The sequence below is a fragment of the Callithrix jacchus genome, chromosome 10 (assembly GCF_049354715.1).
Source record: "Callithrix jacchus isolate 240 chromosome 10, calJac240_pri, whole genome shotgun sequence".
Lineage (NCBI taxonomy): Eukaryota > Metazoa > Chordata > Mammalia > Primates > Cebidae > Callithrix > Callithrix jacchus.
Window position 1 is genome coordinate 84046284 of NC_133511.1, and position 14274 is coordinate 84060557.

Genomic DNA, 14274 nt, shown 5'->3' on the forward strand with positions numbered 1-14274 from the left:
TCCTGTTTTATACTTCTCCACCTTTGCTTACATGGTTCCTTTTGCCTAGAATGTTCTTCTTTTGCACCCACTCTATGCATCCTCCTAGCCCAAGACAGTCGTAAACCTGTTCTCACCCCACCTTCCCCTAGATGTGCAATACTCCCTCATTTGGGGATATACATGCATCTATCATAGATCTGACATGGTATTACATTTAAGTATTTATGTGCCTATCACGTACTACCAAACTAATAAAACTCTCAAATGCTATGACAGGTCTTATTCAACTTTGCTCCCAATGTCTAAACATAGTACCTACACATAATGATTGCCATTAAATAAATGAATGAATTTCTATTAAATTTCACTTTGGCACATTGCTCCTATTATTGCACAGAATATAATCTGTCAAAATGTTTTTTACTTTCTGATTCTGTCATCCAACATATTGCTCCTCTATTCTTTAATTATATAAAGTATAATTAAGCTAAATTAATTATAACTTATATGTAGGTTCTTACAAGGCCATCTATTTGCAATTGGGAGCTATAACACTTCCTTCAGGAACTACAGAGCCTAGACTTGTGTGCATACTGTAAGGCCGGTTGCCTCGCCGGGAACTCAGACATGCCCATCCCTGTCCCCGCCTGAAAATTTAATCACCAGAATACACCCATCATCTAGCTCAGCTTTGGAAATCCCCTCTGCACTCAGCACTAAGCTCTGCACCCAGCACCTAGCCCACCTTGGAAATCCCCTTTGCACTCAGCACCTAGCCCACTCACCAGAAATCCTGCCTACCTACCAATAGCAGCTTGCCCCGTCCACATCCTGTTTCTCCACAGCCAATCAAACGCCTTCATTCCCTATAAAACCCCATGCCTGAGAGAAGTCAGGCATGACTTCTCTGGCCTCTTTCCCCGGGACCACAGAACCTCGCCCGGGAGCCGAATAAATTGGCGTCTAATTGTTCTCATGCAGGCCTCAGTTTCCTCATTTTAAACTCAGCAATAAACCTCAGAAGACAATAACCCTTACACATACCATGGGAACCATGATCCTAAACAACAGTCCCTAACCCAGCAACTGAGTTCAGCAAGATGGCAGGAGCAGACCCAAGATTTCTGCAGGGAAAAAGATCTCCCACTAGTAATCAGAGTTTAGGGAAATTAGATAGGAGTGGGGCAGCTTAGGTGGTAAAACTCATTTTTGATTCAAGCATATTTCTTTAAAAATTCTATATTCCTATTATGATCACTTACAATACAAACTTCACAAAAAGGGGTACATTTTAAGTATGATACACTGAAGTAAAGAGCTCTGAACTAGGGCCAAGAGTCCTATTTAACACTTGTTTTGTCCAGTATGGTAGCCACTAGCTACATATAGCTCTTGAGAACTTGAAATGAGATTCACTAAACTAAGACATATTGTGGGTAAAAAATGCACAGCAGAGTTCAAAGACTCAGGACAAAATCAGCATAAAATATCTTGTTAATAACTCTTATACTGATGACATGCTGAAATGATAATAGTGTAACTACAATGGATTAATTTAAAAGTTATTAAAATTAATTCCAACTACATGCTACAACATGGACAAAACTTGAAAGCATCAAGTGAGGTAAAAGAAGCCAGGTCACATATTTTATGACTTCATTTCTATGAAATGTCCAGGACAGGCAAATCCACAAAGACAAAAAGTAGATTAGCACTCACCAGGGGCTGAGGGGTGGGGAGAATAGGAATTGACTTCTGTTAAGCACATAGTTCATTTTGGTGGTAATGAAAATGTTCTAAAATAAGATAATGATATTGGTTGCTCATCTCTGTTGATACACTAAAAAACACTGAATTATACATTTTAAAGGGGTTAATTTTATGGTATGTGAATTACAGCTCAATAGTGCTGTTATTTTAAAATTTTAATTTCACCTGTTTCTTTTTTAAATGGGGCTACTAGAAAATTTTAAATTATATATAGCTCACATTATATTTCTACTGGATAGCACTGGCCTATACCATTTGCCTAGTTTAGTGTCTTTTGACAAATCACTTCTATCTGAACCTATTTCTAACATAAATTCCATTATTACTAATTTTATAACTGTAAAATATCATTAATATCCTTATGAGATGTATTACTTTTATTGTTTTATTTCACAAAATTTATAAAGTATATGAAAACTAAGAGGTTTTCATTCACAACATCTACCTCCCAACTTAATTTTTCCCAGAAGGACCTATTTTTCAACTCAAATTCTTCTACCCCATAGGTTTTCAGGGATCCTGACAGCCTTTTATTCTGAGGAGGGATAATGTAATACCTTGGAGACACTTTAAAAGGTCATGGGCAATCTAAATATTAACTTTCCTCACCTCAATGGCCTGGGGAACCACACATCTTCGAGGTCCATGAGGAACTCCTAACTGGCCAAAGGAGTTGGATCCACATGATAGAATTTGACCGTTTTCTGCAAAATACAAATACTTAAACATTGCAAATCTATGAAATAAGACGTCTGTGACCAATGGGTAATGCTGAAGGGTGAGAGATGCAAAGTGGGTGAGGGGAAGTGCTTCAGTGAATTCAGACCATATTCTCTGCTTTTATTCCTCTGGGAATGAAAACAATGGGCACCAGGTTAAGCATTCTACACAGATTGTCGATTCTGTTCATTCTACACAGATTGTCTATTCTGTTATCTCACTAATAACAGATTATCTATGTAGAACACTTAACTCAGTGCCTAGTACTGGGATGGGAGGATACTAATTTCTCACTTTTCATTTTTCCATGTGACAAAATTTCTATTAGTGTAACACTCCAGCCTTTCTCCCTTTCTCCCCATCCTCGATGCTTTCTAGGGAACAGGGGTCAAGTAACCAATTGGTGAGTTTGGGAGAAGGGACAGGACATGTGTGGCTTGGCACCTCCCTCTCAGTCACTCTAGGCTAACACAATGGAACCATTTCCCAGTGGGGAAAGCCTAGAGATTTGGGGGCAAGTTTGGACCAGAAGAATATTAGGACCACTTAGCCTCATAATTAATCCTGTCCTCCAATTTAGCCCTTATCAGTGAAAGACCAATAGTTTTTGATCTCCAATACTGACTTCTCTGTGCCTTTCTCACGATAGGCTCCAAATGTGAGCAGGAAAGAGTGTTATCTACCAATTCCTTATAATCCAATATAGGCTCACAATAAACACTTCATTAATGATAGCCACTATTTAGATTCTAATAAGTACCATCAAATTCAACATATATTACAGAACCCCTCCACAGAAGAGAATGGTGACACTTGAGCAGGGTTTTAAAGCTGAAATTCAAGTTCATCAGATAGACAAGAGGGGCTGGTCCAGACAGAGAAGAGCATGTACTGCTTGGTATGACTAGAAAGAAAAGTAGGAGGAGTGTGGAGAATAAGAGACAAGGCAACAGAGATAGCTAGGGAACAGTTACAGAAGGCCAACACTAAAAAACTAGGAATCTAAGCCATGTCCGGGAGAACCCACAAGGGTTTACAACAGGAGAGTGACAGAAGACGCCCTTGCCAGAGGACTGTGACAAAGAGAGAGCCTGGTCAGAAACCATAGATGGTCCTTTAAATCCAGGATGGCCAGCTAGACAGAGCAAAGCTGAATAGAGGTCAAAACTGTTTCAAGGGAACAGATATCAGTTGACAAAGGAACTACTGTTGGCTGCTCCTAAGAGTATTATTCTATTAACCCTCTGGCCATATCCTATCCTGCTACCTGGCCTCACAAAGGCCAAACAGATCTGTTCAACCCCATTTATTTAAAAAAAAAAAATCCCTCAGTAGGAAAAAGCTGCCATCACTGCTTTGGCAGACACTATTCCCTCATATTCTCCTACCACATTCCCCGTGAGTAACCCTTAGCTGCCACTGTTGGCCACTGGCCAGCTAGCCCACACATGGCTATTATGAACTTTTGGGACAGGAAGTGGCCACCAAAGGTGATCTAGTCTATTCCCTACTCTCTGATCCCAATCACCTTTACTGTTAAAACCATCCTTGGAAAAGGTACTCCACAGCTTTCCTTGACAACCAGAGGGAAATTTTGTCTGTGCCTTTTATTTATTTTATATTTATTTATTTATTAGAGGCGTAGTCTTGCTCTGTCACTTTGGCTGTGGTACAGTGATGCAATCTCGACTCACTGCCACCTCCACCTCCCAGTTTCAAGCAATTCTCCAGCCTCAGGCTCCAAAATAGTTGGGACTACAGGCATGGGCTACCATGCTCAGCTAATTTTTATATTTTTAGTAGAGAAGGGGTTTCACCATGTTGGCCAGGCTGGTCTCAAACTCCTGACCTCAACTGATATGCACGCCTCGGCCTCCCGAAGTGCTAGAATTACAAGAGAGAACCACCTTATGTGTGCTTTTTAAACACATAGAGGCCTTCATTTAATCAGCAGTCACCACTATCATATTGTTCTCACCCAAAGCCTTTGTGGTGATAAAAATTCATCTAGGAGTGAACTCACCAGTGAGTATAATGGTAAAATCCCAGCCACAGGCCACCTGTTGAATGGGACAGCCAAAGAGGGATTGGCAGGGGGTAAAATATGGGACATCCTCTGTGTGACCAAGCCCCAGTTGCCCATCTTTATTCAGGCCACAAACAAAGAGGTCCCCTCCATCTGCAAAATATAAAGGCGTCAGTGATAGTGTGCCCAAGGAAAAACACAGCTGCAAAGCAAACAAAAAGATTTCACTAATTATTTGGAGTCTCACACCAATAAATTTTTCTCCCATCCAAGTTAATAAGCTATGTATGTTCATGTATTCTGGAGCCAAATGACACAAGGCCAAGGGCCTTAAATCTAATAACTACATAGAAACTTCAATCAATCACCAAACTGAGCATCTACTAGAACAAAAAGCCAACATTTAGAATGCACCAGGTACTGTTTTAAGAGCTTTTGTGCAGGGCGGACTTATTCTGTAGGCATAGTGTCTAGCGCCTACAGTGCTTTTAGAGGCCCACAAGAGTGGCTTAATTTTTAGTTATTTTGAAATGAGAAAAAAAATAATGTAATAACAATGCATATTTAATACTAAATCTGGAGTGGATTCTATTAATATTCATCTTTATACCAACACAATTATAAAATATAATTTCATTTATTTACAAAGGAAGGGGTCCTTAAAGGCAAAAGCACCAAGGACCCATGACAGTCAGAATGGAGCCCTGCTAATTCACTGGTTCTCTTCATCCACCATTATTATCCTCACTAACAGATTCAGAAACTGTGGTTATTTGCCCAAGGCCACGTAGATAAGTAGTCATAGAACCAGGATCTAAACCTATACATTTGATGCCAGAGCTCATGTTCTTAACCAGATACAACATGCCCCCTTCACAACATTGTAGCACTTGTACTACTTGTTAGGTGCTAGCCTAGATACAGTAAGGGAAGATTAAGGGAAATACACAGTTTCTGCTCTTAAGAAATACCCAATCTAATTACAAACACCTCTAACTCCTATGGTGTAAAATATACATTGTAACTCTGCCACTAATTTGCCTTGTGATGTTAAACAATCAGTGTTTCTTTCTGAGTATCTTTGCATAATGGAGGAGGTCGGGGTAAGGGGTGGCCTAGAAGATCTCTGAAGTCCTTCTAGCCCTGACAATCTAGGATCCTCTGATGGTAACTGGCTCTTTCACAAAAATGTTTCACAAAAATATATTCTTTTCCTCTGCAAAATTAAAAAAAAAAAAAAGGCTGAGAGATGGCAATATAATGTCCCGGGGGGAAATGTCTAAATAAGAAAATGAATGACTATCCACTTTTGAAGGAAGTTACCTGTGACAATTGCAGAATGGCCCCCTCCTCCTGTGATCCTCCTGATACACCTGGATTTACAGAAGTCATTCAGTTGCTGGGGCAATAGCACATCTTCCTTATGGCCAAGGCCAAGCTGCCCATAACTATTTGCACCCTAGGGATGAACAAGCCAAGGATGAAAAAGTGTGCGGACTGTAAGTATCAATGTCTACTTACCTGTCTCTATCTTTCTCACTCTGACATATCTTGCAGAGCCTATAACAGATGAGAATTTCTTAGGCCCTTTTTTTTTTTCTTTTGGTCCTTCATGGCAAATATAGCACTGTTTATTCAAATATATAATAACAAGCACTAGAAAACAACATGTAACACTCTCTCCCCACCCCTGATCTGCAATCCCATAAGTAAGAGACTCATAACCATAACAGTGGAGGAAATTCATGTCCAGGAAAGTTCCTAGGTAGGCTCCCTGACAGGCTTAATCTATTTAATGCCCTGCCTCTTGGCCTCCTGCAACAGCTGAAGAAACCACGTTTTTTCCACCTCAGGCCCCAGAAGGCAAAGGGGCAATGCCAGTCATGGCTAGAGAGGATATGAGTCCTATGAGGTACTTGGCCTAGCCCAATCCTCTGGAGGTAATAGGGTAAAGCAGCCCTTCCTTTTAGGGTGGCCATGAAAAGAGAGGCCATAGCCTAAATCAAGGCTCTTTTGACCAAGAATAACATAGCCTCTTGAGGAGGAGAGCCTTCTCTGCTCCAGAGAGGAATTCTGGGCTGCAAGTACTTGGCAGGAGTATCTCATATCTCTCTTTACCCCCTTCCCTCGCCACCTCACCTCCCATGACACTTCATGCTTTCCCTAGCTGAACTTCAGCCCCCAAATGAGAAAACCTATCCAGTACATTTCAAATAAATTATAAATATGGACAGAGAATCCAAACAAACTTCCAGAAGCTGCTCACAGACCCCTCACAGGGGCCAGCCCAAAGAAAAACCAAAGTCATTCCTTTGTTCTCTGTGTCTCTGGAGTTGTGAACAAAACTGTCTCCCCTTGTCCATGAGTAATCATGGGGACAGCTCAGGACAGAGAGGGTTTCAGACTTAGAAACTCTCTCACCCCATCTCCTTTCTGCCCTCCTCAAATCCCTTCCCCAAAATCTAAAATGAAAAATAATAATCATAATAATTCGCTCATTGAAGGACTCCGGAGCATTTGGGAATGTAAATCTTACCTCTCCCTTCTCAAGTGGGAAACTGACCAAAGAGGAAATAACTGGTTAGGCTCATTCTTAAGGGCTGTTACATGCAACCCATATTTAGATGGAAGCCCCATCCTCAGAACACCATGATTTCCATATGAGAAGAGTCCTTAGCATTCATAACTTACCCAGTGATATTTCTCATCTTTCCCTGCTTATGCGCCAGCCCCCACGTACTGCCTTTGGGAGACAGCACAGGAGTTCCTTCTGATAAAAAGCTAACTACCTAGGGAAGCTAAGGAAAGAAAAAAATGAGGGGAAAATGGCAACAAAATGGGAAGGAAACAACCTGGAATTTGTTCTTGTTCCTCTTCCCCACACCCTCACTGGGAAAACTGGCAATGACTCTGGAATCAAAGCTGGCTAAGGATTTTGTGCCTTAAAGCAAGGCACAGCATTATTTCATTTGTAGTGAAAGAGGTTGACAATGATCTCTAAGGGCCATTCCTAGTACAGTGCTGTGTGACTCCAAGATTCGCATGGTGAGATTCCAGAAAGGGAACAGATTTCCCCTTGACGGGCAATATGTCTATTATTATTATACAATAAAGGTCCATAATCCCTAATCTCAGATTAGGTTAGAATCTAACCCAATTTCAGATTCAGAATTTTACAGCTTTTAGAAAAGTAATACAGTACATATGTCATATATACTGACACAAGGTCCAGGGACAGCAGCCCATAAGCAAAACAATAGTATTTCTGCATTAAAAAGTACAAATATTCATAAGAAGTGGCCAAAGACTATAAATGGCCTTATGTCCAGTAAGTTGTGGGTTTTCAGAGTTTATGTATTCAGAATTGAAGATAAGGGATTGAGGACCTGCAGAGAGAATCTTACTAAGCCTTCAGAAATTCTAATTTATTCAAGTATCTACTCCTAGCTGGTTCTTCCTGGAGAAGAGAAATAAAATCTTTTACATATGTTTGTTTTTGAAGACACCTGAATGAGGAAAGGTAATGTAAAATAATTATAAAAAATACACACATACATACAAAATCCTTCCCCCTATAGTCTATTTCATGGCCATCCTGGGCTGCAAGGGCTCAAAGATGGAAGAGTAAGCCATGGCAGGGACATAAGTCCCAGAAGCTCATGGGGGCAATATTAGCTACCAATTACTGAGTGCTTCTCTCCACACTTTGCATTCACCTTTAATCTTCACAACAACTAAGAAGGACATTATCACTCCCATTTTACAGAGGAAGACACTGAGGCTCAGAGAGGCTATGGAACTTTCCATAGTTACATCTGCGTAGGCAACAAGTCAGATGCCCTGCTCCTTTCACGATACCTTACTGTGTCTCTTAAAAAAAGAAAGAAAGAATATATGGTGAAACAGCCCAGAGCTTACCTGGCAGGAGGTTAACTGGTGACTTCATCTAAAATAGCATCCCCATATCACTCATTTTCTACTTTATTTTTCTTCATGTCACTTCTTGATGTTACATTATATATGTTTACTTGTTTACTGTAAACCTCCCCTTTGAGAAACTAAACTCCAGGAGGGCAGGAACTCTGCTTTGCTCACTGCTATTTCCCCTGCATATGAAACTGTGCTAGCCGAAAGAAGATGTACATATATTTACATGGGGAATGAATGTAAGACTATGAAAGACTATTGCTCAGCATGAAGGGGAATATAGAATATGCATGCACAGGATTTCTTGGTCAGCCCTGAGATCTCCGTGGCTGTCCCATTACCAGGGGTGCAAGGCTGCTGAACACATGGGAGAAAAGTACTATGACACATGGGCACTCTGAGGTTCAAATTATGGTACCAATTTTTGTGATACTGCAGAGGCCCTAAATTCAGGATAAAGCAAGACAAAGTAAAATTTAATACAACCAATTACAACTGTTATTAGCCTTTCTTCCTTACAAACACTCCAGACATATCACATATGCACACATGCACACACACACACAGACACACACCTCACAAGGTAAATCCCCTTCTTGTGGACTGAACTTTATTCCCCCAAAATTCACATGTTGAAGCCCTAATCTTTCCAAATACTACTGTATTTGAAGAGAGGGCCTTTAAAGGGGCAGTTAAAGTTAAATGAGGTCATAAGGGTGGGGCCCTAATCCAATATGACTGGTGTCCTTACAGGAAGAGACACCAGGGATGCTCACACACAGAGAAAAAGCCAGGTGAGGACACAGTGAAAAAAGCCATGTGAGGACACAGTGAGAAGGCGGCCATCTGCAAGCCAGAGAAAGGCCTCGGGAGAAACCAAACCTACTCAAACCTTGATCTTGGCCTTCCAGTCTCCGGAAATGTGAGAAAATAAATGTCTGCTGTTTAAGCCTCCGTTGTGTGGTATTTCGTTCTGGCAGCCCTAGCGAACCAACACACCCCCGCCCCAGTTTCAGATTATGCAGCAGCAAAAAACACACCACCAAGCCTCCAAACACAGCAGTAGCGTGACGTTCAACAATCTATTAAACATATTTTAAAACCTCTAATATTCGGCCTTGTCTGTATTAAAACAATTATTTCTCTTTCAGTACAGACAAGACCGAATATTAAAAGTTGTTTCTGTCCGATGTTTCCTCTATCTACATAGACGCCAGTCTCCTGCCTAGAAAATTCGATCCCCAACTCCACTCCTAGCTCCCGGGCCACCTCAAAGACGCTCAGCCAGTCAGACTACTGCAGGCCACACCATGCTCTCTCCCTCCTGCCAAACTGCAGCCCCACATTCAACAAGTGCTCACCTTTACTGATCATGACATCTTTAAAAACTGGTCAGTTAATACTGATTTTTACAGCAATACCAGTTATAATTTTGCTCTCCCCAGCACAGGAGCTGGAAGTCTTTTCACTCATGTGCATTTCCCAAACCACCAGCACATGGCTAGGCACAGATATGCTCCTTCATTCATTCGTCAACAGGTATTTACTGGGGACCTTCAATGTGCCAGACACCAGGAGAGGCACTGGCACAGCATCCACTCTTAGCACACTTACTTTCTAGCCAGGGAGATTGACGTTAATAAGAAATTATACACATCATTACAACTGTGATACGTGCTATGAAGCAGCACAAGACGCAGCAACTGCTTGTTCCCGTGCATGCCGGTCGGCTGCCTTGTACACTCCGGTGCACTAACCCTCGTCTCTCCCGGACACACATCAATCAGGATGACCCTGTCTCTCCCAATGCTCCCGTCAAACCAACAGCAACCCAACTCCCGCAAGACAGGCAAGAACTGGTCACAGCAGAGTATCAGCAAATAGGCAGGGTCTGTGCGGTGTGCGCGGCCAAACACCGCAGGCTCACAACCAAAGGATGTTCTCGCCAGGCTGGGACACGGCCTCCATCCTCCAGGCATCAGGAGGGTGGGGAGCACAGGTGTCCCCACGGGGCTCTGGGACCCGGCGATCCTCTCCACCGAGCCCGCCGCGAGGTCTTCCAGGAGCTATCCGGGCAGAAGGGCTCTTGCGGAACCAGAGGCTCAGCCCCAAGGCAGGATGGCCCCGAGGCAGGTTCTTCCCGGCGCCACAGCCCGTACGTCCCCGACCCCACCAGCCCGCAGGCCCCTAAATCGACCGCGAAGACCCTTCCCTCCCTGCCCGCTCCTCCTCCGCTCCCAACCCAGGAGCCTCCCACCCGGAACCCGACTCGGACCTCGGCCACCCAGCCCCTGAACTGCCCACGCCAAGGCCGGGAGCTCCCAGGTCCCGGCGCCCCTCAGAGTCGGCCCGGGCCCGGGGGCGGAGTCACGTACCCAGGCGAAGAGCGCGGCCGCCACGGGGGCGGCCTCTGAGGCGCTGGGCTCGCGCTCCATGCGAGGGCGCTCGATGCGAGGACGCTCCGCCGGCGCTTCCGGGAGGGATCGCACGGGGGCGGGGCCTGTCGGGGACTGGTGGGCGCGGGAGCCCCTGGCGCGGGGACCGGACCGGGGACGCGGGATCGCGTGGGTGCGGGGCGGGGTCTGTGGTGCGAAGGGGCCCGCGGGCCTAGAGAGGAGGTGCGGCCGCGCCCTCCGGCCGCCGGGGACCAGTGACGAGCGGGGCCGGACGACAGCCCCGGAGCCGCCTCCCAGTGGGCCCGCCCCGGCGCGCTCTCAGCGTCCCCACCCGCAGCCTCCTGTCGCGCTGGGCCGCTCAGCCTCTCGCTCCACCCCCTCGTACTCTTTATTTTTAGTCATAATTTAATGTTGCATGCAGGTGCACTGCGCGCCACAGTTCACAAAGCTCCTTCCCATTTTTGTCTCCTTGGAGTCCCACCACAACCCAGAGGGGCTGACAGGGCAGGGATGGCATCACCATTTGCGGGAGCAGGAAATGGAGCCTGAGGGGGCGGGCAGGGTCCTGCGCGGCGTCTCGGGCGCAACTGTCTAGAGCCCGCTTTGGTCTCAGTTCACAAACATCTGAGGGGGCGCCTTGGAAGGCGAGCTGAGTGGCACGTCGCGAGTGTCGCCCTCTACACCTGGCATGGAGCGAGAACTCGCGTCTCGAGACGCTGAATACCGGAGACTGGTTAGCGTCGACTCCTGCTGGGGCAGCCTCGGCGCTCTGGGCAAGGCCCTGGGCTCATTTTATTAATACTGGATAACTTTCACCCAACGAACATTTCCATATAAAATGGCTTTTCCGAGACAGCGTCGTGTTGCTGGTGGGAGTTAAATAAGTTCAATTTACCTGGGGGAAACTATGGCACTGCCTATTGGGAATACAGAACACATGGGGTCACATTAAAGATGATCATCCACATTCGTAGCCCTTGGCCCCTCTGCTGACACGCCTCCAGCACTCACCACCCTTCACGCCTTGGCTTGTGGGAGGTGTCTTGAGTGAGCTCTTACCTTCTCCTTTCCTGTTCTTTCACTCCACCAACCCTAAGAGTTTCTGCCTGTAAGACCACTTAAAGGCAGCCCCTCACCTTTACCTCTCCAACCTGTGGCATCTGGTGAATGTTGATGATCATACCAAGAAAAAGGCAAACTTTGGAGAGACAAAACAGGTCTTCATTCTCTAGGGATCTGAATGTGCAGAAGCTATACCATGCTTGCTGACTGTCTTACAAGTGGGCTTTTTTGTGCTGACCATTTCTTTCGAGCATATGTAACAGGATATAAAAATGGGACTCTTCCCCGCTGTTTTGGCTGAGCAACAAGTGAGTTATTCCTATATCATAAAGTAAGGTGCAAGACCACCAAAGCAGGACTTGCAAAGCAGCTGTGTAGAAACCAGTGTATGACTTTCATTCTATGAAAAAGGTCGAGAGGCCAGAAAGAATTGTAGTAGGATATATGGCCACAATTATCAATGTGATGTGGGTCTTACCATCTCATGTCCAAGGAAAGGTACTTCAGCTGGGTCCCTGAGAGAGCTTGACATGCATCCCTCTAGATTAGGACCTTGGCAGGCTTCTGCCCAATCCATGCTGAGAAATACAAGGGCTTGTGGCTGGATATCTGCTCTAATAGCTGAGCAAAGAGACTGATGCTTTGGGGAGGTCTTTCACACCCAGTTTTTCAAAATAAAAACTGTCCATTTCCCATGTATTTCCTATACTCAAGCAAACTGGCTGGGGGATGGCCTTAGACCTTGTCCAAGGGAATTTCTGAAAGGGTGAAGTGACACCCACAAGAGAGTGATCACTAGATTCCTTGAGGGTGAGGGAGATGAATTTAACGACCCAGAGAGATACATTTGCCCACATCAAGAGATCCCAAGAAATAAGAAGGTGGGAAGGTCTTCCAAAATGCCCACAAGAAAATGCCAGCATGAAATACTTAACCAAGTTCAGAAAGCACTGATGCCAACTCACAACAGTATCAGACCAAAAAGAACTTTCCTCCTTCTTACTTCCTCCCGTCTACTTCTCCCCAACCCAGTTCTAGAGAAGAAAAAAAGCTTCAACCTTAAAGTTTGTTTTTTAAAGTTTTTCACAGGACTAGCCCTTTTAAATATTGAAATGAGAAAGTGTGTGTGTGTGTGTGTGTGTGTGTGTGTGTGACAGAGAGAGAGAGAGAGAAATGGAAATTAGAAGCTAAGGACTTTTTATTACCGGTGCAAGCAGAAAAGTCGAGGCAGCAACCTAAGATTTCACCCAGAGGGGCGAGGAAGAACTACCTACAGAGCCAGTTTTAATAGAGGGTCTGGGAGAACGTAGTTGTTCTCTGACTTCACCCCTTGAATGTACAAGTATCAATACTTTAACTAACCTACAGTTACAGTATCATGTTAGATCCCTTAATATAATTTATTGGAAGTGTTGAGATGTTGCAACTATTTCAACTATGTACTCACCACTGCCTAGTTCTTCCCATAAGCAGCCTGGCTGAATTGCAGTTCCTGAATGGGACTAGATTTAAACCACTTAATGGCTTCAATTTCAGATGCCTTGTCTCCTTGAAAGAGGAAAGTATAAAGAATTTGGGAACATACAGACTGCATCTCTGTACTGTAAATGTTAGGAAATTTTTCCCATTGGATTATTTCATTTGATTGTCCCAATAACACTAGTATGGTAAGTGCTGTTAGAAGTATTATTTTATTTTATATTATTTTTGTTTTTTTGAGGCAGGGTCTCCCCCTGTTGCCCAGGCTGGAGTGCAGGTGGCATGATAATGGCTCACTGCAGCTTTTGCCTCCTGGGCTCAAATGATCCTCCCAACCTCCCAAGTAGCTGGGGCTACAGATGTGAGCTACCTTGCCTGGCCAGGATCATTATTTTATTAATGAGAAAACTGAGGCTCAAAGAAGTTATTCCAGGTTAGTTGTCTACTTTTGATAAAGGAAGATTAGCTAGCTGTATACCTATTCTCTCATGAAAAAGAACTAGAAAAGTTGACAGAAAATATTTTTTAAATCTGTTTCAAGTCGTTGGAGAGCTATCAAAGCAGCAAGAACTTGAAGGGCCAAGATCTGGAAACTGAGAGATTATATTTGGCACTACTTTTCTCCTTGAAGCACTTGCTAATTATAAGCAATGTCTTGGAGGCTAGGAAACTGGGCTGAAATCAGCACTGAGAAGCTGAGCAGTAATTCCAGTAATCTCATAGGGTAGGGATGGGAGGTGGGGATGGTGAATGTGAAGGAGGGGACAAAAGTAGGAGTCCAGAGCCCCCAAGGAGAACCCCTGGTACACACTCATAGCTTTCACTTGGGATCCCCAAAGGGCTACACCCTAAAAGTCAAGGTAAACTGGAAATAGACCAGGCCTCACAAAGACTGAAGTTCAGCTTCTCTTT

The 14274-nt window shown here is 44.3% G+C and overlaps 1 protein-coding gene across 13 annotated transcripts in view; it reads right to left on the reverse strand.

The window, feature by feature from the left end:
• The window catches only part of SERGEF (secretion regulating guanine nucleotide exchange factor), a 259650-nt gene extending 248570 nt beyond the window's left edge, over positions 1-11080 (reverse strand). For all 13 annotated transcript variants that reach the window (XR_008475187.2, XM_035265940.3, XM_035265948.3 and 10 more), the window contains exons 1-4: positions 10801-11080; positions 5822-5957; positions 4496-4651; positions 2362-2456 (exon numbers count right to left, since the gene is read on the reverse strand). Coding sequence is in view for 12 of the 13 variants with exons in the window: in XM_035265940.3 (XP_035121831.1) it covers positions 2362-2456; positions 4496-4651; positions 5822-5957; positions 10801-10860 (447 nt within the window). In the remaining variant the exon portion in view is untranslated. The remainder of the gene's footprint in view (positions 1-2361; positions 2457-4495; positions 4652-5821; positions 5958-10800) is intronic.
• Between the last annotated feature and the right edge of the window lie 3194 nt (positions 11081-14274).